The following is a 24,354-nucleotide window of genomic DNA, read 5'->3' on the forward strand; positions in this document are numbered from 1 at the left end:
GAAGATGTTTTTATCCATAGAGACTATAGGGGTCATGTCCTAAAATTAAAAAAAAAAAAAAGTTTAAATAAAGACTGTGAATATATAGAATAATTTATCAACATGAAAGAATCAAAACTATAGTAACTTTATTACAACAAATCAGTGTTTCGAAAACTGCAAAATGGACATTTATTTATATATATATATATATATATATTAAATTTTTTTATTGCTCCCAAAATAATAATTACTGTATATAAATGAACTGCAATACATTCTACAATAAATTTTACATTTTTGAAAAGCAAATAATTTTTAAGTTAACCACTTTACCACCAGAGGATTTTGCTGTCTTACGTCCGGGCCACTTTTTGCGATTCGGCGCTGTGCGACTTTAACTGACAATTGCGCGGTCGTGCGACGCCGTACCCAAATGAAATTTACATCCTTTTTTTCCCACAAACAGAGCTTTCTTTTGATGGTATTTGATCACCTGTGCGATTTTTACTTTCTTGAGCTATAAACAAAAAAAGAGCGACAATTGTGAAAAAATAACAATATTTTTCAAAATTTTTTATACGAAATTCCCCCCCCAAAAATGTAAAAATCAAAATGTTTTTTAATTTTTTGCGTATTTTGATTGGTTTGCGCAAAAGTTATTGCGTTTACTAACTAAGGGAAAGATTTCTGTCATTTTTGGTGTTTCTTTTTTAACGAGTAATGGCGGCGATCTGCGATTTTTTTTTTGCAGGACTGCGACATTGCGGCGGACAGATCGACCCTTGACTGACATTTTTGACACTTTTGGGGGTACCAGTGACATTACTGCAGTAATCAGTGCTATACATATGCACTGTTACTGTAAAAATGACACTGGCAGGGAAGGGGTTAATTTTATTGGAGAGGGAGGGGTTAATGTATGCCTGGTGCTTACTGACGTGTGGGGGGGGAGGTGACTGAGTGACACAGGGACAGATCGCATGTTCAGCTATGCTGAACCCTGCAATCTGTCACTGTTTGTCACTTAGGAACCTGGTCCTCAACCCTGGTCCTCAGGGCCCACTAACAGGCCAGGTTTACAAGATAACTGAGATACATCCCAGGTGATATAAATTGCTGCTCGGTGATTGCAGTACTCTAGTCTGCATCTCCCCAAGGTAATACTTAAAATCTGGCCTGTTAGTGGGCCCTGAGGACCGGAGTTGAGGACCACTGATTAGGAGATCCGCCCGCTTTGTTTACACAGGCGGGCGGATCTCCAAACTAGATTCCCCAATGATCGGGGAAGAGCGGCGGCGATCGCCGCCGCTCCTCCCCTGGCCCGACTCCCGCTGTGACTGAATACAGCGGGAGGGAGCCTCAGGCGGCGCGCGTGCGCCGCCCACAAGGGGAGGAGTCCAGCGACGTAGGTCTACGTCGCTGGACGGGAACTAACCACTTTGCCGCAGTAGAGCTTGAGTGAGCGGTCGGCAAGTGGTTAAATTATATTTAAAGCCAATCACTAAAATCTCACATTTTAAAGCCAAGTCCATCTTTCTGACCATATTTGGAGAGTAACATGAAATGTGGTCAGAATCAACGGCCCCAACTCTCAAACCACCCCTTCCTACAGAATCACGGGGTTCTGCTCCCCAACGGCTCTTGTCCTATTTCAATATGACCTGACTGTGTGTGGTTCTGTCTGCACATCTACACCATTCATTCACAGAGATTTGTGATCTCAATGGAGCACATATGCAGCAATCACCTCACTTGTAGTCCATTGATACTTCCACCATCCCTCTAACTAAAGTCTGGTAACTGGGTATGAACTGGAGGAAATGTCTGCCGGCATAGGTGTGCGCAGCCTATTGCATTAGGGTGTGCACCCTAAAGTTTCAATACACATGCATGTGTGTGCCTACATGTATATGGCCCCGGTACATTACTCTCCCTGCTGGCAAAGTGAAATAGAAGTGCGTAGGCACTTCTCTTATGGCAGAGCAGGTCAGAGGGAGATCTTTCCCATCTCCTCACTGGCAAACAGAGCGATAATGCTAATGTGCCCTAGGTGATTAGGGTGTGCCCAGGCACACCCGGCACACCCTGTGCGCACGCCTATGTCTGCAGGAGACAGAGCATTGCACCCTTAATCCACTGACCACAGTTACAATGCTTTGCAGGCTGCGGTGCAAAAAAAATACTAAATGCACACTTATGCTTTTTGCAGTATGGGTGTATTTCATATATTTTTTTATTATGCGAAAGGTGGAATTAGCCTTTGAGATTTTATGTGTCATTACAAGAAAACTTTTATAACACTTTTAAACTGATTTCATTAAATAATGAGTTGAACTCCTGCCATGAAGGTCCTTGTTCAGGTATTTCCTGTTATAGAGTGACAACATGGGTGTTCCCATCTTCCTACTATTGTTATCCTGCTTGGTCACCCTGTCACATGTCTTCTTAATGGAGGCTACCAGCGACTGTCCATATCTGTGACACATTGCACAGATATGGTCCATCGTTGTTCCCATCAGGAAAATCACCCTAAAGCTGGATACACACTATACAACTTTTGCTGCTAGATTTCCTTTAGGTTTACCTTCAACTATGTAGAGAAAGGGCCAGATTGCATACAAATGGAAAGTGTATAGATTTGACCTCATATTATATGGTTTTGGTAAATCTAAAGGAAAAAAAATCTAAAGAAAATTGTATTGTGTGTATCCAGCTTAAAGCTGGATACACACTATACAACTTTTGTTGTTAGATTTCATAGTTACATAGTAGGTGAGGTTGAATAAAGACAATAGTCCATCCAGTTCCCCCCTGTGTAGGTGTGTGTGGCTGTAATCATCTCTCATACCCCTGAATGTTCTGATCCTTGAGATGTACGTCTAAGAATCTTTTGAAAGCCACCATACTTCCCGCAGAAACCACCTCTTGTGGTAGAGAATTCCACAATCTTGTAGCCCTAACAGTAAAGAACCCCCCCCCCCCTCGTTGCCTGAGGTTACAACGCTTCTCCTCCAATCGCATTGTATGCCCTCGAGTCCTCATGCAATCCCTTCGACTGAATAGCTGTTTTTCTATGCCGAGATCCCCATTGAGATATTTATAAATTGCTATCATGTCCCCTCTCAGGCGTCTCTTCTCCAGGGAGAATAAATCAAGCGATTGTAAACGCTCCTCATAATTAAGGTCCTCCAATCCCCTAATCAGTTTAGTTGCCCTTCTCTGGACTCTCTCCAGCTCCAACACATCGCTCCTGAGGACTGGCGACCAGAACTGAACAGAGTACTAAATTTCCTTTAGATTTATCTTCAACTATGTAATGCAAGGTCTTGCCTGATTGCATACACATTGAAAGGGTTTAGGTTTGACTTCCTATTATATGGTTTTGGTAAATAAAAAGGAAAAAATCTAAAGACAATTGTATTGTGTGTATCTAGCTGAAGAAGATGTGCAGCTCTGATGGAGTGCGTGTAGATGGGACGAGACAACAAAGAGGCGATAGGAGATCAGCATCACTAAAGTGCAACAAAGCCTGAAGAAATAGGTACAATTTGTTTTCTTTATTTTAAAAAATGGCAATTGTTTATGATAGACAGTGTTCCAGCACACTAAATGTCATCTAGTCAAAATTTAGATTTGCCTTAAGGCAAAGTTCACATTAGTGAAGGTCCGCTGGACCTTCAGAGTGCATGCACCGCTGGTGTCAGTGGCTGCATGCAGGGCCAATATCTCCTAAACCGTGCAGGTTTAGGAGATATTTGTTTTACCTACAGGTAGCCCTTATCATAGGCTGTAGGTAAAATTTTATTGGCAGAATGTACTACTGCTTTAAAGCGGAGTTCCAGCCTAAACACACACTCACCTGTCCAACGGCCCAGCGATGCGGCCACCCGAAGCCTCGCTCTTCTCCCTCTCTGTCTGCGGCGCCGGCATCACTGGTGTGGGCACCCGGCTGTGACAGTTTTTCGGCTTCACAGCCGGGTACGCACTGCGCATGCGCGAGTTGTACTACGCGTCGTGATTGGCTGGCAATCTTCTGGGACCTCTGACATGTCCCAGAAGATTGCAGGGAGGGAGGGGGAGAGGATAACTTCCACTCAGGGCGCTGCGGCGCTAGGTACCCGCTACCCCCCCAAAAAAAATGACATGCCAAATGTGGCATGTCAGGGGGTTAGAACTGCCTAAAGCGGAAGTTCCACTTTTGGGTGGAACTCCGCTTTAAGTGGGAATGGCAGGGGGTGTGTCCTATGCCTACAAACTTTTGCTTATAGGTGTCCCTCATTCCCATCTCAGAAAGTTGGGAGGTAAGATAATGGGGTCAATAGACAAATAAAGAGGGTCGATCTCCCTAGTGGGAGCACAGACTGCAATAAATAAAATAAAAATAAAGTGTTCTAATTCCTCTCCACTCTATCCAAAACCAAAAATAAAAGTTTTGCCTTAACCACTTGCCGATTTACGTCGGCAGTCAGCCCCTCACAGGCAAAGCGACGTAGGTCTACATCGCTAGCCTGTGAGGGTCTAGGGAGCGAGCGCGCGCCGCCGGAGGCACGCTCCCGCTCGCTCACAGACCCCCCCCCCGAGCGTGTGAGCAGCGGACCCAATGTCTGCCGGGCACTAGCGATCGTCCGTTACAGCGGGAGAAAGGCAGGCGGCTAATGTAAACACAGCTGCCTGTCATTCTCCCCTGTGTAAGAATTGAGATCAGACGGTTCTACTATGTAGGACCGTTGATCTCTGTTCTTACACCACAAGCCACATCCAATCACAGTTAGAAGCACGCCCCTAGGGACACACTTAACCCCTCCTTCTCAAATAAAGTTAACTCCTTCCCTGCCAGTGTCATTTTTACAGTAACAGTGCATATGTATAGCACTGATTACTGTAGTAATGTCACTGGCACCCCCAAAAGTGTCAGAAATGTCAGCCTGCCGCAATGTCGCAGTCCCGCAAAAAAATCGCAGATCGCCACCATTACTTGTTAAAAAAGAAAACAACAAAAATGACATAAATCTTTCCCTTAGTTAGTAAACGCGATAACTTTTGCGCAAACCAATCAAAATACGCTTATTGAGATTTTTTTTTTTTTTTTACCAAAAATATGTAGCATAAAACAAATTGACCTAAAATTTTAAAAAATTTTGATTTCCAAATTTTCTTTTTTGAGAATTTCATATAGCAGAATGTGAAAAATGTAGATTTTTTTTTTCAGAATTGTCGCTCTTTTTTTGTTTATAGCGCAAAAAATAAAAATCGCACAGGTGATCAAATACCACCCAAAAAAAGCTCTGTTTGTGAGAAAAAAAGGACATACATTTTATTTGGGTACAGCGTTGCACAACTGTGCAATTTCCATTAATATGACGCAGTGCCGAATCACAAAATAGGGCCTGGTCATTAAGGGGGCAAATTCTTCTGGTCTTAAAGTGGTTAATTACCTTTGGGATTTTTATGCTCGATGTATATGGTTTATGGTGTTGCCTTGCTTTGCTTCAGAAGGGGGGTAGTCTTATACGGCAAGTATAGCCCAAAACCTATGTTTTAACTGGAAAAGTAGGGGGGTCATCTTATACGCTGGAAAATACGGTATACTTTTAAATATAACGAAAGGCAACACTTTGTTTTAGTCTTGGTTAGAGTAGTAGCGAGGGGTTAGAACCTCTGTTAGGTTAGTATTGCTGTCTGTGTCCCTGCTGGGGAGATCCCCCCTCTAATTGTCCTATTGTCACTAAGGCTTCATGTACACTACAGCTTCTAAACTTGAGTGTTGGAGCTTTTGGTGTTTTATTTTGCCAGAGCTCCTAAACTCAACCAACCCCTAACCGCAGCAAGTCCTAAACTCTGGTAAGATCCTATGGTAATTTCCATGGAGTTGAGTTTAGGAGCTTGGCAAAAAATGCCAAAAGCTCCTAATCTCAAGTTTAGGAGCTGCCAGTGTAGGTTAGTTCAGCCTTTTTCATCCAGGGTGCCCTGGGGTTTTTTCAGGGGTGCCTCGGCAAAGTGCCTAAAAATTGCCCCAAAATTGTGTACAAGCCGCTGGGTGGCTAAAACCTGCCTTTTAGTTACACAAAGCCACAGGTTTTCATTGCGCACCATTAAAACCTTCTAGCTGCCAACCTCCTAACGGCTAATGACATCATCAGTTGATATGGAGGATGTCAGTCGCCTGCATATCATCCTTGTGCGACCCTCCCTTACCTCTCTCCATCAGCGCTGGGGTCTCATTAGCTAAGTGATGGGGAAAAACTGAGAGAGAAGAGAAACAATGGAATACTAGTCAGTACCAGTGTGCAAAAGTGTATTTGCTTTGGAAGAATATATCACCTCTAACGTTGGGTGTCTTACGTGAATTGATGTTGCTGCGTTATGTAAAACTATTAAAATAGTTTTTACATTTTAGAATGGGGTGCCGGAAGACTGTCCATAATTTTGGAGGGTGCCTCGAGATTTTCCATAATTTTAAAGGGTGCCTTGACTGAAAAAAGTTTGAGAAACACTGGGCTAGTGTAGATGAAGGCTAATGCCTCATACACACGCACCAATTGTCGGCCGAACGATCGGCCGTCTTTTGTCCAGTGTTGTTGTGTTGGTTGAAATGTGCTCTAGACTGCACACGAATTTTGTCGGCCAACAACAACCAACTACAGAAGTGATGTCATGTGCTGGTTTACTTTCCGTGTGTTTTTTCTTCTCTGAGCATGCCCAGTCTTGCTCATCTGACTTTTGTCGGCCGAAATCTGTACTGACTGACGAACAATCGGCTGTTCTGGTGACGGCCAACAAAAATTTTATAGCATGCACACCAGATTTTGTTCGGCCGAAAAGTCGCAGTCGGAAGCATCATACTAACAAGCCGACAATCGGCCGATCGGACGTTGGCCGAAAATTTACGGCCAACAATCGGTGCGTGTGTACGGGGCTTGAGACTGAAAGTAATTGTTGAAGTGGTGATGAGTTATAGAGGAGATGGATTCAGCCAAGGAAGTAAGTTATAAGGAGCGGCCAACTCAAGCAGTTCTTTTCTACTGTAAGTCTTATGTAGGGAAAAAGGAAAGGGTCAAGTAAAATTCTCTTCAAGAAGGTCGATCTTTATGTAAATGTTGAAAAAATTATAAACAAAGACATGTAAAATGAATCAGTTCTGGACTGGAAGGATTTGCCCCCTTAATGATCAGCCCATTTTTTGCGATTCGGCACTGCGTTACTTTAACGGAAATTTGCATGGTCGTGCGACACTGTACCCAAATAAAAAATATGTCTTTTTTTCCCGCACAAACAGAGCTTTTTTTTTGGTGGTATTTGATCACCTGTGTGATTTTTAGTGCTTTAAACCAAATTGAGCGACAATTCTGAAAAAAAAAAAAAAAAACTATATTTTTCACATTCTGCTATAAAACATTCCCAAAAAATAAAAAATAAAAAAGTAAAAATCAAAATTTTTCATCCTTTTAGATCAATGTGTCTTCTGCTACATATTTTTGGTAAAAAAAATTGCAATAAGTGTATTTTGATTGGTTTGTGCAAAAGTTATCACGTCTACTAACTACGGGAAAGATTTATGATTCTAATAAAGATTTTTTACTAGTAATGGCGGCGATCTGCGATTTTTAGCGGGACTGCGACATTGCGGCAGACAGATCGGACCCCTGACTGACATTTTTGACACTTTTGGGGGTACCAGTGACATTACTAAAGTAATCAGTGCTAAAAATATGCACTGTCACTGTAATAATGACACTGGCAGTGAAGGCGTTAACCTAGGGGTGATCAAAGGGTTAAGTGTGAGCCTAGGGGAGTGTTTTCTAACTGTTTGGGGGAGGGGCTTGTGAAATGATCATAGAGACCTGTGATCCTATATAGAAAGTGTGATCATTTCAGAGAGAAGAACGGTTAGCTGTGTTTACAACAGCTGACTGGAGTTCTCTCTCAGCGGGAAGCGATCGCGGGTGCCTGGCGGGATTGTGGCCGCCGATCCTGTGGTGGATCGTCATCCCTGCTGCCTGGGGGGGGGGGGGGTGGAAACACACCGCTGGCAGCACACGCTCGCCCCCAGGAGTGCTCCTGCGAACCAACGTACCCTTACGTCGATTTGCGCAGCCGATCCAGCCTGCCACAGTAAAACCGCAGCGGGCGGTCGGCAGGTGGTTAAGTAGGAAATTTATATACTCTAAAACACTATCATTTCAGGTATTACTCTGAAACAGTTATCAGAATATAAAATGCTTTATGATAATAATTCTTTAGCTGAATTTGGATTGTAAAAAAAAAAAAGTTTAGTCTTTAACCTTCTTAGCGGTATTCCCGAGTGTGGCTCGGGGTTAAATTTCAGAGCCAAAAGCGGTAACCCCGAGCCACACTTGGGGTACCGTCAGAAGCATCGCTGGATCCTGTAAGCAGGGTTACTTAGCTTGTCACCGGGATCCAGCGATGTGTCCCGGCGGTGTCTCGAGGCGGATCTTCCTCCTGATCCTCTCCATGCCCCGGTTTCTGTCTCCTGCGACGTGATGTTCACAGGGGGGTGGAGCCGGCGGCAAATTCAAATGTAAAAACACACCAACCACACTGATACCATTCAAAATTAAAAAAAAATCATATTAGTTTACCCCCCAAAGCCCTTTCCTGCAGTTTTACTGTACTTTTTATGTATGTGTATATATATAATAAATGTATACAGTTGGTTTGGGCTGCTCATTCACAAGAATTACATGCAAAATAATGGTACCGCTTTCAGCACCTAAAATCCAAAAGAATCATACCGCCAGGGAGGTTAAAGGGCTCATATTAAAGACTCACTTTTTCAAAGTAACTTCACTCATCCCGGACTTTCCTTACTGATCGTTGACTTTCTTCTTTTCTTCTTCTAGTTGATGTAGCTGGTAAAACAAGTTCAGCAGATCACAATTTTTAAAAGTAACATAAAACATTCTAAAGATATGAAAGACAAAGGACAACACATACAACCAAAGTCTCTAAAATTAATCAAATATTGGCACAAAGTCTATTTATCAATGATTTCCCCAAAAATCCACTCATGTATTCCCATATTAAAATGTGAATACTAGGTGAACAAAATTGATAAACAGACCCGAAATTTTACAAATATTTTTGTATGTTTGTCAGAATGTTGTTTTTATGTTTAGTTTGTGATTAGGAATGAGCAGATTTGACTGGTTTTGCATTTTCCAAAATTTTGGCAAAATGTATATTTTATCAAAAATTCACAATTTGGCAAAACGCATTAGAGTCAAAAGGAAAGGCATACGTTAAGCTGTTTAATCTAATAACTAAAGACAAAGGCTGCATTCACATGTCAGCGTATTGATCGCGGGCAGAATCGCCGCGATTCCGCCCGCGATCCGGAAATCTTTGCAAATCGCGGGACACCTGTGCGTTGCCCGTGATTTGCAATAGCACCCCAAACGCTGTGTGATGTTGCGGCGATTTCTGCCTGCCGAATCGCGGTAACATCGCGCAAAAAAAATTGCGGGACGCATTGCGCTCCAAAGAAGCTCTTGTACTTTTTTGGGCGTAATGCGTCCCGCGATTTTTTTTTTTGCGTGATGTTACCGCGATTCGGCAGGCGGAAATCGCGGCAACATCGCACAGCGTTTGGGGTGCTATTGCAAATCACGGGCAATGCACATGCGTTCCGCTATTTGCAATGATTTCCGGATCGCGGGCGGAATCGCGGCGATTCTGCCCGCGATCAATACGCTGACATGTGAATGCAGCCTAAACGTCACAATGTGCTTTAATGGGTCTGAGTTGTTTATTTTATTTTTCTTATATGTATATTTATTTATTTATTTAGTTTTAAGCATTAGAGGAAAAAAGGTGCAAACTAGAAACTAAGAAGAAAAAAAAAAAACATTAAAAAAGCAATACCAAACAGTGCAACAGATTTTGTTGTCTTGTTTTGTTTTCCTGTCCTTATTTTTTTTTGGGTCCTTTCACACGGCCGCTCCGCTGCTTAAGTCCACTGCGGGACTTTTTTTTTTTTTTTCCACGGAGCGGATGACATTTGTGTCATCCGCTCCGTGTGCCCGCATATCATCCCATCCGTTTGCGGATGATATGCGGACATAATGTAAGTCTATGGCACTGCGGATGTCAGCGGATGACACCGCTGACATCCGATTTTCCTTCCTTTCCGTTTTTGGAACGGATGAAAAAATAGGGTTCTGTTCCATTCGAAAAAACAGAACAGAACTGAAAGGAGGAAAATCGGATGTCAGCGGATGGTATTCCTCTGACATCCGCAGTGCCATAGACTTACATTACTTACAAGTCCACAAATCATCCGCAAAAAAATAGGACGATTTGCGGACACACAGAAAGCAGCGGAGCGGCCGTGTGAAAGGACCCATAGGATGGTTATTAGATGGTTCAAAACATTTTTTATTTTATTTTATTTTTATTAATTTCAGGTACTTATATAGCGCTGTCAATTTACGCAGCGCTTTACATATATAGTACATTCACCTCAGTCTATTGATTTTTTAATTAAAAAAAAGGAAAACAATTTTTGCACCATCTGTTTACATTTTTCAAATTTGTTTCCCATTGTCTAAAAAATGTAAGCAAAAAGAAATAACAACAAAATAAATAAAAAATATAATATTAATAATATTATATAATAATAATTATTAATATAATAATAATTTTTCTTTTTTCTTTTCTCTTTCTTTTCTTTTTCTTTTCTCTGTGGGTTTTTTGTTCTTGTTTTTTTTTTTGTTTCAGAAAATGGATGATTAAGAGTATTTTGGTTGTTATATAATAAGCATTTTTTTTGTACATAAAAAGGTAGACTTGACATTTTTTTTATTTTTTTTTTTTAAGTTGCCTAGATAATAAATAAAAAAATATAATATTAATAATATTATATAATAATTATTATAAATATAATAATATTTTTTTCCTTTTTCTTTTCTCTTTCTTTTCTTTTTCTTCTCTCTTTGTATCCTTGTTTTTTTTTTTTTTTTTTTTAAACAAAGAAAATGGATGATTAAGAGTATTTTGGTTGTTATATAATAAGCATTTTTTTGTACATAAAAGGTAGACTTGACGTTTCTTTTTTTCTTCAGAAAAGCCACCTAGATAGGTCATTTTTTTTTATTAGTTAAAATGTCGATTGCATGGCCTTTTGGATTGTAATTGTTATAATGCTTGCAAATTGTCCATTTAATAACAATAAAAAAAAAAAAATATATATATATATATATATATATATAATATGAAAAATAGCATAGCAATTTTAAAATATTTTTTGTTATGTCATTGTTTTTTATTTTACAACCACATTATACAGTACATGACCAGCGATCATGATTATAAAATAAAAAAAATAAAATATTATTTTCTGTAATTCTGCTACCTAAACATGCAGACTTTCTTTTTATATAAGATGGGATTTTAATGACTTTATCTTGCCTCAGGAATAACCGTTCCAGTTCCAAAAAAAACAGCCCTGGTGAAGGAGACACTATAAAGGCTCCTGATACACATTGGCTATACAACACTACAAACAATTAACCCATCTGTCTTCAAGTTTAATTTGCAGTCTTTGACAATGACGGTTGGCTTCTTCGACGTGCAAATGAACGCTTTTTAATATTTCAACATCTGCATCTCTGACACAATGCAACCAGGGCCCACCCATGTCCGAAATATACGTCTTTGTATTATGACAGAGAGAAGCAGAATTGTTTGATTACTGGAGCAATTTGTGTTACTCACCTTACTGATATCTTTCACAATTAACAACCTTATTTGGGCTTCGCCCATACGAACAAGAACTTTTTCGACTGTTGCTTGTGCATGTCTCATAGTATGGCGGCTAATGATGAGGTCAACCATTTCCTCCACAGATTTATCTTTAATATGTGTTGTCTGAATTTTGCTTCTTTCAAAAGGTGCCTCTTTTAAACTAAGAAAGAGCTTAAATCTTCCTATTTTGTCTTCTCCCAGTGTTTTCAGATGGGTTGCCATTATTTTTCTTATTTCCTTTTCCATATTGATGTTGGGCAGAGATTGTTCTGACTGTGAAGGTTCTGGAATAGACACGTAGATGTAAGAATCTGAACAAACACAGCACATGAAAAGTGTCAGTCACACCAAAATTATTATTTTAATGTGGTAGATGCTAATAGACTGAATCCCCTCTGTCTCCGATGCCCCAAATTTGTTTCTGTAGCACCCTCCTAGGTAGGTGTTAGAAGAAAGTATAATTTGTGGGTCTTTCTGCTTACCAGAGATATTGCCAGGTAAATTTAGATTGCTCTCTGCCTACCAGAGAGCAGGATCCATTGGTAGGGTCTGCTCATGGTGCTCAGGTGAAGCTCAGCTTGTCTGAATGTTTTTACATTGGTCCAATGGGGAGGCATATTGGACAGTGGGAGGAAACCTGACAAATGAGGGCACAGGCATTGTTACAGCCCTGGTGATTGGCAGAGGAAAGTGCATCGGTGCATGCTGGGAGAATGTATAAATTCCAAGGACACATGTGCTTGGGGTCTGCGGTTGGAAATGAGTGAAGCAGTGAAAGTTTATTGCATAACATACATTACGAACTTACATTAGGGCAATGGCTTATCCTCATGGCTCCTGAGTCCCTTCCATATAGGTGGTGCTTCCGCCCTCCGGCCGAGCCAACAGCCGGGAGATGACATAACCTCGGGGAAGTTCAATAGGGGGAGCTGGATCAAGCGAGGACAGTGGTAAGCCGCTCGTCCACTAGTGATGACGTAATGCGTTTCGGAGCATGCGCACAAAGCTCCTTCCTCAGACAATAGAAAATACCCACAAGATCCTGATTGTTCCCCCTCTCTTTTCTCCCATCCAAGTGGGGACCCCACCTTTTGGCACAAGCGCCCAACACATCCTCTTCTGTTCAGAGGGAGGGGGTGGCTGCCCCTCCTCTGTAGAAGTTGCCACGCAGCCTCAGGTGGTCACCCTGAGGGCCTGAAGGTCAGATAGGAGCTGAACCCAGAAATAGACTGGACAGGTGACACTGGAAATGATCTGATTCTGCCTACAGTGGGAACAGATCTGTGTCATGGGGCCTGTCATGTGAGGGCCATCCCATCAGTAGAAGATTCAGTGGACGGGTGTCAGTCAAGGGGATGCTAGAGAGTGTCCTGAAGATAAAGTAGATACTTTAAGTCTGCTGCTGAAGAGAGCTAGAGGACTTAATTCCTCCATACAAGTGGCAGTATGGTTAAAGCAGTGCGTCTGCTTCCACAAATAACTTGGTGGGGCCAAGTGAGAGTTGTCCTTATCTACTATGAATAGTTCCAGTTAGAGTATCCCACGATTCCCTTCCCCATCCAAGTTCCTCAATAAATATAAAAAAAACCCAACACCCTGGACTGTTTATTGAGTAACGAGCCACTGGGAGTAAGGAGGGATATGTGAAAAAAAATCCTCCAGCAACTGTCTGCAGGTAACCAGAGGGAGGCGTAAGAAGTCATCAAACAGCAAGCCCTACGGGGAGAGTGCTACATTTCTATGAATTCTCCTGATCAGATTCTCACTACTACAGCTAAAGGAGTCTCACCCATCATGTCACATTCTCTTATAAGTAGTATAAAAGAAACATTCACAACATGGAAAGCCCTGTATATGCAACCGAAGGTGGGGGGAGTTAAGAACTGGAGCTTCTACAACTCATGTCATGAATACATTTGCATAGACAAATCATTTAATGGTAATTAATATTGGACAATAAATTTGGCTATTACCAGTAGAAAAAAAAAATCTGCATTAAAAGAGTTTTGGTAAAAGCAAGTGACTCAATAGGTCACGTGACCGCGCCTAGGAAAAATAAATGCAAATAAATATTGTGCAATAAATACAGTGCAAATAAATATTTAAATTATAACTATTATACTTATTTATGAGCCGCTAGTCCAAAAACAACATGTGTTTAGTGAATGTAAACAGAAAAAAGGGGGACAGCGCTCAAGATTAATGACCAATAATCAAAATTCTGTGAATATGAGGATATCAAGTAAATATCAAATTTAGATAAAGTGACAGTGCAAATTGCAATGCAACCAAAGTGACAATGCATAAATTATATATATATCATTAAAATAAAGTGACAGTGCACAGTGCAAACGCAAAGCAAACAAAGTGACAATGCATAAAACAATAGGTAACTTATAAACAAAAATAACAGTCCTTGTGTGCAAAAAAATGCAGCAAAAACAGTTCGGTGCCTTTAAAGTGCTTAGTGTCCTAAAATAAGTGCTTCCTTATGCCGAGATGGAAAAGGAGGAAAGGGAAAATCCACCACCAGAAGTTCTACACACTTACCAGATGGCCCCTTGGGGTCAGTGTTGGGGTAGTTACTCAAAAAATGTAACTAGTTACTAGTTACTTCTGTAAATTGTAACGAGATTACTTTACTAGTTACTGCATTTGAAAAGTAACTTCACTACTTATTACTTTATTTCCTCTTTCTTAATTGACCGTGTAGAAGAAGATACATGACACTCTTTCTGCATAGAGTTTATTGTATAAACACAGGCTTTGGGAAACATGAGAACAAAACCTGAAAAAACAGAATAAAACATAAAGTGCAACAAAAAGTCATAAACTTCACCTCTCTCTATTCTTCGAAATAACAATTGTATCGCACGGCTTGGGTAACGCAGGAAAGCGCGTTCCTATAGTCTAGTAAAGTAGTGTAGTTACTTCCTATAGCCTAGTAAAGTAGTGTAGTTACCTCCTATAGCCTAGTAAAGTAGTGTAGTTACCTCCTATAGCCTAGTAAAGTAGTGTAGTTACCTCCTATAGCCTAGTAAAGTAGTGTAGTTACCTCCTATAGCCTAGTAAAGTAGTGTAGTTACTTCCTATAGCCTAGTAAAGTAGTTTAGTTACTTCCTATAGCCTAGTAAAGTAGTGTAGTTACCTCCTATAGCCTAGTAAAGTAGTGTAGTTACCTCCTATAGCCTAGTAAAGTAGTGTAGGTACCAATATTAGTATTGTAACTAGTTACGTTACTTAGTTACCAAAAAAAGTAATGGAGTTACTGTAATCAGTTACTTTGTAACTAGTTACCCCCAACACTGCTTGGGGTCTAGCATTGGTAAGTGGTGCTCTGTGTGCAGGATCCCAGTAGGATGGGTGCCGGCCTCAGCTTGTGTATGGATCTATCCACTTGAAAAGATTGATAACGCTTCCTCCAATGCCTCTCCACAGACCACACTCAGACCGATCATATAAAGAAAAAAGACAAGCATGTGCACCTTAGGTTAGGCCTGCACATGGCAGCACATGCTTGTCCTTTTTCTTTATATGATCGGTCTGAGTGTGGTCTGAGGAGAGGCATTGGAGGAAGCGTTATCAATCTTTTCAAGTGGATAGATCCATACACAAGCTGAGGCCGGCACCCATCCTACTGGGATCCTGCACACAGAGCACCACTTACCAATGCTAGACCCCAAGGGGCCATCTGGTAAGTGTGTAGAACTTCTGGTGGTGGATTTTCCCTTTCCTCCTTTTCCATCTTGGCATAAGGAAGCACTTATTTTAGGACACTAAGCACTTTAAATGCACCGAACTGTTTTTGCTGCATTTTTTGCACCTGCATTTTTTTTGCACACAAGGACTGTTATTTTTGTCTATAATGGCACTTTTCCACTGCAAGTACCGGCTAGTACCGGCTCGGCTCTACTCGGCCCTGCTTGGCCCGGTTTGCTTTTCCACTGCTGGTACTGCATGGTACGGTGTTGGAACGGTTCGGTACGGTACGGTATGGTTTGCTTTTCCACTAAAGTAGTACTAAAGTTAAGTGGGTGGGATAACAACGGGGTGGGTGGGATTCTCTGACCAATCAGTGGCTAGTAGTGACTGCATGCAAAGGATTGTGGGATATGGTACCAGTTTGGTACCTGTTGGAACCACAATTGAGTAGGTACTGTTTTTTCAGAGCCATACCGTACCGTACCGTTCGGTTCCATGCAGTGGAAAAGCGCCGCCGTACCGTACCGAACCGAACCGTTCCGACACTATACCATGCGGTACCAGCAGTGGAAAAGCACAAAAGCGTGCCGAACCGGTACGGTTCCATGCAGTGGAAAAGCGCCATAAGTTACCTATTTTTTATGTATTAAAAGGGTTTTGTTTACAAAATGTAACACTAAGTTATGAACACTTCAGGGGTGCTGTTTCCTGTATCGGTTGTCCTTGAACAATTATTTGTTTCAGGAAAAACAAGCGATTGGTTGACATTGGGAGTTGCTCCACTTTTGATTTACTTTGCTGCTGTAAATTACTTTGAAAGGTTTCCCATACCAATATTATTGGAGAGAAAAGTAAAGTCGTGATAAGAATCATTATAAATACAAAAATGAATATAATGTAAAGCTATCTGGTGCTAAAATAAAGGATCTTTGTGCTGCCAATGGTTTTAATAAAAGGATGTCTGGGCTATCTGGGCTTTGTCAGGAAGGGACAACTTTTTTTTTTTGGGGGGGGGGGGGGCAGGCAAACTGGGCAATTGCCTGGACTCCCAAGTCTCTAAGGGTCCACTTTCCATGCAGAAAAAAAGGCAGTTTTTTGTTTATTTCCTGTGCTTTCTTTCATACCAGAATCTGGGTATTACAGCTGAAAAGACAATGCACTGTGTTGAGTAAAAATCGAATCAGGTTTTTTTTTTTTTTTGGAAGAAATATGTAACACATTCTAAGCAGTCCTGGGGCAGCAGATGGAGACATCTATGTATGGCCATGGGTTTGGAGAGACAAGGGGTGGTGATAGGTAAACAATTGTCCAAACAAAAATGAAATTGAGGTAGCCACGTACCTGATTGGTTGATGGACGGTTGAGCAGGAGTTGTAGGAGGGTCTGAGGAGAGAGAAAATTCCAGTTCCAGTTGAAGTTAGCAGCATTGTAGCAATGTTCCTGCCTTCCCACCCTACTGGATTTTTTTGATTCTTTTTAAAGTGATAATTACTGCCCTTACACTATATGGTTCAATATTTGCTCTCTAATCTGTCACTGCAGCCAGGCAGGATATTAGGACCTTTGAAGGACAGCATCGGCAGTTAACGTTCAATTGAGATTGGGGAGCCATCTCAAGTATCTCATCCCTGTGGCAATGGCTTATGTGAAAATTTATTTGCTATCTGCAGTTGTAATGGTAATTTCCCCAAGGTCTAGAATGCAGATATTAGTTGGTTTGTTATGAAATAACCTTTAAAGATCTTGATCCCATGTCCAGTTCCATTTGTTATATGTATTGCTTTTATTGTTAAATGGCTTTCCATTTCATAAATTCGCTGTATTGGCCAATCCAGCCTTGGCGTTATGTCAGGTTTTGTAATTGGCAGAGTTGGGTTGTGGATTTTTGGTTTGCCCAGGCGTCCCCAGAAATTATACAATACCCTTGTCATGTGCTCAACACCTCCATGGTAGTGGGCTGCTTGTGCACTGCATCTCCCTTTCTGAGTGTCACTTGTGTTAGGTATGCCTATGACAATGTGCTCAGTGTTCTGCATGTACCTAGAAGAATACTTAGCAGGCTTCGCCTGTCCTTTGCAAAGTGTCTTTTGTGATTGCCATGTCCTTGGCATAGTGCTCTTTATCCTCTAACAAACAAGCAAATGTACTGTCGATGCAGCACCTATTCCCTGCGCTCTGAGTGGTGCAATCCTCTTATCCAACCTGACTGTAGGCTTGTAGATGAGAACAGATGACACGGCAACTTGATAATACTTCAGCCTTGCAGCCCCTCGCTGAACCAGGGTGGTCCGGAAAACACTGTAAACGACAACAAACACAAGGGCGCACCGGCCTAGTGCATTATCTCTTAGACAGGTTTATTAAAATGATAGATTAAAAATACTCACAAACGAGTTTCTTTATGAAAAGCACATCAAATAGATATAAAATCCTCAGCAACAAGATTGGGATTAGATTGTCCCCTGAAGCTGTACAGGCTTACGCTTTTCGAGGCAGTGCCTCTTCTTCAGAGGCTCTAAAGAAGAGGCGCTGCCTCGAAATGTGTAAGCCTGTACAGCTTCAGGGGACGATCTAATCCCGATCTTGTTGCTGAGGATTTTATATCTATTTGATGTGCTTTTTATAAAGAAACTCGTTTGTGAGTATTTTTAACCTATCATTTTAATAAACCTGTCTAAGAGATAATGCACAAGGCCGGTGCGCCCTTGTGTTTGTTGTCGTTTACAGCTCTTTATCCTCTGTATGACTCTGGCAGGGTGTTCCATGTGCTCAATATGTCCGTTGTAGAGTTCCAACTTCTCAGCGTGCTGAACATAGCCCTGCCAGTGTTTCTTGTGCTCAAAATGCACCTATTACAGTGATCTATCTTCAAAGTGTGCCCTAGACAAAGTTTTGATATGTAACTATACTGTGCTCACTATACCTAACATGTCCCTGTTTTGATTTTTTTTTTTTTTATCCGCAGTGGTGCAAAATCCTGAAATGGAAAAAACCCGTAAGTGAACACAAAAAAGGTGCATGTGAATACACCTAACATGTCCCTGTGCTTACCATAACCCTGGCAAGCTGCTCAGTGTTTGCAGCATGTCCCTGACAGAGGACCAAGTGTGCTCAACATTTCTCTAGTAGAGTGATTAGTGTGTTCAGAATTTCCCAAGGAATGTGTTCCTTGTACTCAGCACGGCTCTGACAGGGTAATAGGTGTGCTTAGCATGTCCCCGGCAGGTAGAGCAGTTTTCAAAACATGTCCTTTGCAGTCTTTTCATTGTGTCTATCATTCCCCTTGTGCCCAGTTTGTTCCTGGCAACCTGTTGTAATTATCATGAGTTCAATATGCTTAGTGTGACTTCTTTTACTTTGCATATCCGTGGCTGTGTGCTCCACATAGACCTAGCTGAGAATGTCATATGCTACATGTCCCTAGAAGCAAACCCCATGTATTTTATTTGAAACATGGCAGACTGCTCCGTGTGTTTTCCCATTTCCATGGTAAATGGTATTCCAATGTGTGCATTATATCCATGGTAGAGTTTTCACTGTGTTCACCACATCCCTGACACAGTGCCTCTTGTGTAATTAGCAATAAAGGTCTACACACCACTATTATCTACACCATTTAGCAACTAACAATGGACTATTTTTGGGGTGATTAACCCCTCCATGGTGTATTAACAAAAATACATGCATGCAGGGCTTTTTTTCTCAGAGAATAGGTGCAGGTACCCCCCTCTTCTGAGTCACCCCTTGACCCCGCCCCCTGCCCACCTCTGAGCGCTGTCCTTTGGTTCCACCCTCTACCTACCTCCCAGTACCCCCCCCCCCCCCTTTTTAGAGAATACAGAACCAAGTATCATGTTGTGGCTCTAGCTAATTTGTATAGAATTTGTTAATGAATTTGTTAACTAAAAAAGGAGTAAAATAGATCCCCTGGAATCAGAAACAATAGACCCCCACCCCAACAATAGATCCCCCCAGCAACAATAAATCTTCCCCTGCAACAGTAGAAAAAAATGTAAAATAGATCCCCTGCATTTAGCAACAATAGACCCCCCCCCAACAATAGATCCCCCCAGCAACAATAAATCTTCCCCTGAAACAACAGAAAAAACAGTAAAATAGATCCCCTGCAATCAGAAACAATAGACCCCCCCCCCCCGAACAATAGGTCCCCAGCAACAATAAATCTTCCCCTGCAACAATAGAAAAAACTGTAAAATAGATCCCCTGCAATCATCAAGACCCCCAACAACAATAGCCCCCCTCACCAATAAATCCTCCCCTGCAACAATAGAAAAAACAGTAAAATAGATCCCTTGCAACAATAGACCCCCAACAACAATAGCCCCCCTCACCAATAAATCCTCCACTGCAACAATAGCCCCCCCCCCAACAACAATAGCCCCCCAGCAACAATAGTTCCCAAAGCAGCAATAAATCCTCCACTGCAACAATACCCCCCCCCCCAAAAACAAAATGCCCTCCAGCAACAATAGATTCACCCCAGCAACAATAGATCCCCCGGCAGCCAGCATCAATAGGCCATTCAGCTCACCCCACTGACCCCAGCACCCCTTTGCCTTTGCATACATTCAGACTGGAGGTGCCGGAACTGCGTTCCCCCGTGTTCCCGCTGAAAAAAAGCCCTGTATGCATGTATATAGACACACTGAACACTGTACCTATATACAACACATGCATGTATTTTTGTTGGTTGGATTCAACAATGGAGCGAATACCTAAGCTGTATTATGTCTGATGTGATATGACATACAGTACTTGGATATTTATACCTGTTGTATAATTGCATGTACTGTACAGTATACGCCTAATACAACTTTATTGCTAAAGCATTTTTGTTATGTGGTATCCTAATGCTATATATATTTAAAAATAATAAAAATGACAGTGTATCTTATGCCCAGCATATGTTTAGCAAAATTCTTCCTATGCACACATTATTCATAGTAGAGTGTTTAGCTTTCTTCCCGATGTTCCTGGCACAAAAGTTCCCTGTGACCATTATGATCATGGCAAGGTCTTTCATATGATAACAATGTCTCTGACATGTGTTGTTTATCATATTCCTGATAGAATTTTCTGTAGGGTTAATATTCTTCAGGTAGATGGCGATCCAAGCTTAGGATGTTCTGTCAGTAGATCCTTTGTACGTAACAGAGTGTGATACTTGTGCTCATCATATCCCTAGCAGGTGGCTCATTTCTCCTAGTTTATCCCTAGAAGGGTGGTTAGGTAGGATGAGTGAACAGATTTCTGAGTTTGGAAGTTACAATTGTTTCCTTTACTGGAATATACTGTGTATTGCCCTGAGCACAATAGAAAGTGAAGATCAATGTGTGCACAGCCGCTGGGTATGATTTGTAGTGGAGGAATGTAGATCATGACCTACCTTTGGAAGATGTATGGGAAGGAGCTACTCCCAGTTGCTTGTTTGGAGCAGTATGGGAAAAGGCGCTTGTAATGTTGCCTTGTTCCAGACTGATTTGTAGTTTTGGTTCTGCAGGGTACAGAAAAGAGGCGTGTAGTGAATAAACTCTAGTTTCCAAATGTGAGTAAAGAACATCAAATCAGCTCTCTGTATCAAGCTGAGATAGTCCTTAATTCTAGACTTACTGCCATAAGAAGAGTAGAGGGACATTTGCCCAAAGAGGAAATTGTCAAAGGTACCAAAGCCCTTACCATTTTCCCAAGCCTACTGAGCGTTAAGTCAGACACTTCTCATGTAGTTGGCGGCTAAAAGTGCTCACTCTGGTCACAATCAACTAACCACGCTAAGCTGGCTCCAGCAATGCCTCACATGACAAGCACTCTGACCTATTTTGGTGCATACAAACTTAGGGGGGGTCAATAAGTCTTTTAGCATGAAGGGGGTTAAGTCAGGACTCTCAATGGGGCTGGTGATGGGTAGTGCTTTTTGGAACTGACAGTAGGAGCTTGAATAGAAGGCTTTTAAGTCCCTGGGGGCGCTACCGCACACAGAAGGTATTTTACCTTCATACATAAGCAACTACCGGAGGGTTTTGTAAAGCCCCCTTCTCTCTCCTCTTTCACTCTAGATGTTTCTGGCACATTACTTATTGTGCATGGCATACCACTAGAATAGGGCTTGATGTGCTTCACATGATCTTGGCAGAGAATCCTATGTAGTCAGCGTGCCCCTAGAAGCGTAGAAGAGTGCTTTGTGTGTTTAGAGTTTTTCATGTCAGAATTAAAGTACAGTTTCCTAACTTTATAAAGGATTATGTGTAAATATGCATGTAATAGTTGTTTAATAAAGATATGAAGATGTTATGTAAATTTGTAAACTAATTATGTATCTTCCTCTTTGTAATAGTCCGCCTGGGATACTACGTGGTCTTTGAAAAAGCCTTTCGGGCGAAACGCGTCAGTCCCGTCCCTTCTGGCCGAGACTACAATGATTACACTAGATGGATACTGTATATTATGTATTGTGAGAATTATTCTCTTTTAATGATTCTCTTTTCTCTTTTTACTTCCTTAATAAACTTATATACTTTTTTCAACATGTTGTTTGGTATTTGAAATTGCGCTCACCCATCAGGAGCCCTCCTCAACAATCCAATTTCTTATCTAGAAGAACCAGTGTTTTGTTACCCTTAGGGGTCGAAACCTGGCTCCTCTGATTCAATTTTATATATAGTACCTCAGGATTGGAGGTCTCCTGGTTATTTTGACATATCCAACAATATACTCCCTTCTTTCATAAAGTACAGTTTCCTAGTGGATCCAATGCAGTTTGACAGTTTTCCCAATGCTTTCCTTGCAACAGCTTCCAATTCCCGGACTCTGTGGTTGCCGCGTGCCTCCCCCCGGCCTTTATTAATGAAGGGACTGACTTAAGCAGATGCTTCTTCTTGGTCTTCCTGAGCCTGCTGACCATAGTTCAAAGGCCATGTAGTGCATTATGGTTTTAAAAAATATCCTGGGTGAATCTGCACATAAATACAAATGGACCATGAAGCTCAAACATGCAGAAATCACCCTGAATCTGACAATGGCCGAACCTCCTCCCTACACAGGAGGTCACAGGGGGCTGTTTTGCCTGTGTGGAAAACAAATTAGACTCAAGCAGGTTCCATCTCAGGGCTATAGGTGCCAACACCAAATTGGTATACGGTGTGTAAATAAAGTACCTAAATCAAAATATTGTCACTATACAATATCAACAAGTTACCTTGTTTGGGTGGGTGATGTACTGGACTGCGCCCTTCATTTTTAATTGTGGTTGCTTCTCTATGGTTTGAGGGTCCTGGCACAGCATCTCCTTCTTGGTCTCTTTTCTTTTTTTTTGCTGGGGGTTTAGAACATGGTGCATCATCACAGGCTGGCACCAAAACTATGGAAGCAATCTTGAATACTTGGTTGTCATCTTGCTTAACTTTTATGACTTTTGATTTAGAAGCTTTGGGGAAAGAAATTGGAATGGCAAGTTAGTTTTCTGCAATACCAAGCTTCAATTTTAAACAAATCTGCTATATATCAGGATCCTGGTAGGAAAGGGGCTGCTAAGTCCTGGACCCGGAGAATGCTATGATATATCATGGTCCATATGGGAAATACTGATTCGATTTAGCAGACTCTTTCTAGGCAGAAAATTGAGTAAAAATATTCATTTTTTTATCTTTCTCTTATCATCACCACTTTGTTTTGCTCTCATCAATACTATTATTTATATATATATATATAAAATAGCCCTAAGGTCTGTTTAAAATAAAAACACATTTATGGGGGATTTGTACAGCATTGGCAATCATTAGATTTCTGGTGTCTAACATGTGGCCCTTGGGTTGCATGCACACAATTATGCCTCGTACACACGCAACGATTATCGGCCGACCGATCGGCCGTCTTTTGTCCAGTGTTGTTGTGTTGGTTGGAATGTGCTCTAGACTGCACACGAATTTTCTCGGCCAACAAAAACCAACTTCAGAAGTGATGTCATGTGCTGGTTTACTTTCCGTGCGTTTTTTCTTCTCTGAGCATGCCCAGTCTTGCTCATCTGATTTTTGTCTGCCAAAATCTGTACTGACTGATGGAAAATCGGCCGCTGTGTTGACGGCCAACAAAAATTTTATAGCCTGCACACCAGATTTTGTTCAGCCGAAAAGTCCGAGTCGGTTGTCGGAAGCATCATACTAACAAGCCGACAATCGGCCGATCGAACGTTGGCAGAAAATTCACGGCCAACTATCGGTGCGTGTGTACGAGGCATTAGTGCTCAGAGCGTGTCTGACTGTGCTCCAGACCTCAGTTGTTTCTACTTATACTGAAGCCACAATTGGCCCTCCTTTACATGTGTAAAAAAAGATGGCAACTTGTTATTTTAGGAGCGCTGACAGATGGACTTACTTATGTATAATAAAATTGCCCACACCGACCTAAACCGCTCCTCTCCTACCTGTGTCATTTCCAATCACACTGCTTCCGGGAATCTCTTCCCCTTTCAGGTTTCCAATCTTTCTTCCTTGTAACCCTTCCCCTGTCGGACCTCTCTGCTTCCATCCGCCAACCCTCCTTCCCCAACACACACAGCAGCAGCCTTTCTGTGATTTCTGATATGAATGCATTTGTTTATCTTTAGACCCATTCAAAATTTATCAATCTTTAATTTTATCAGAAGTACTCAATTATGCAAATCCACCCTTTCAGGGGTTAATCCTCAGATGGTTCCAGGATTCATAAAAAGCAAAAAAAGAGAGCAGCAAGTGTTCTCTGTTTAAAAGGTTTTAATGCTGCCAATACATAAAAAGCCACTTACAGGAAGTCCCGTCCCAGGACGTAACATGTATAGGGGGCAGAGCCACATTCATGACGTCATCCCACTTCATTACCAGGTGTCCTGTGCCGGCTTGTGTTAAGCATTTCTGT

At 41.5% G+C, this 24,354-nt stretch overlaps 1 protein-coding gene across 1 annotated transcript; it reads right to left on the reverse strand.

Moving 5' to 3' along the window:
- Nucleotides 1-8,753: 8,753 nt before the first annotated feature.
- On the reverse strand, nt 8,754-21,103 carry LOC309557646 (uncharacterized protein; the record flags this gene model as incomplete). The annotated part of the gene is made up of 4 exons (XM_082260437.1): nt 8,754-8,852; nt 11,716-12,029; nt 20,855-20,962; nt 21,079-21,103. 4 exons carry the CDS (start codon nt 21,101-21,103, stop codon nt 8,808-8,810), a joined length of 492 nt encoding a protein of 163 aa, XP_082116563.1. The 3' UTR covers nt 8,754-8,807.
- Between the last annotated feature and the right edge of the window lie 3,251 nt (nt 21,104-24,354).

The sequence above is a fragment of the Pelophylax lessonae genome, assembly GCF_965119305.1.
Source record: "Pelophylax lessonae genome assembly, chromosome: 6".
NCBI lineage: Eukaryota > Metazoa > Chordata > Amphibia > Anura > Ranidae > Pelophylax > Pelophylax lessonae.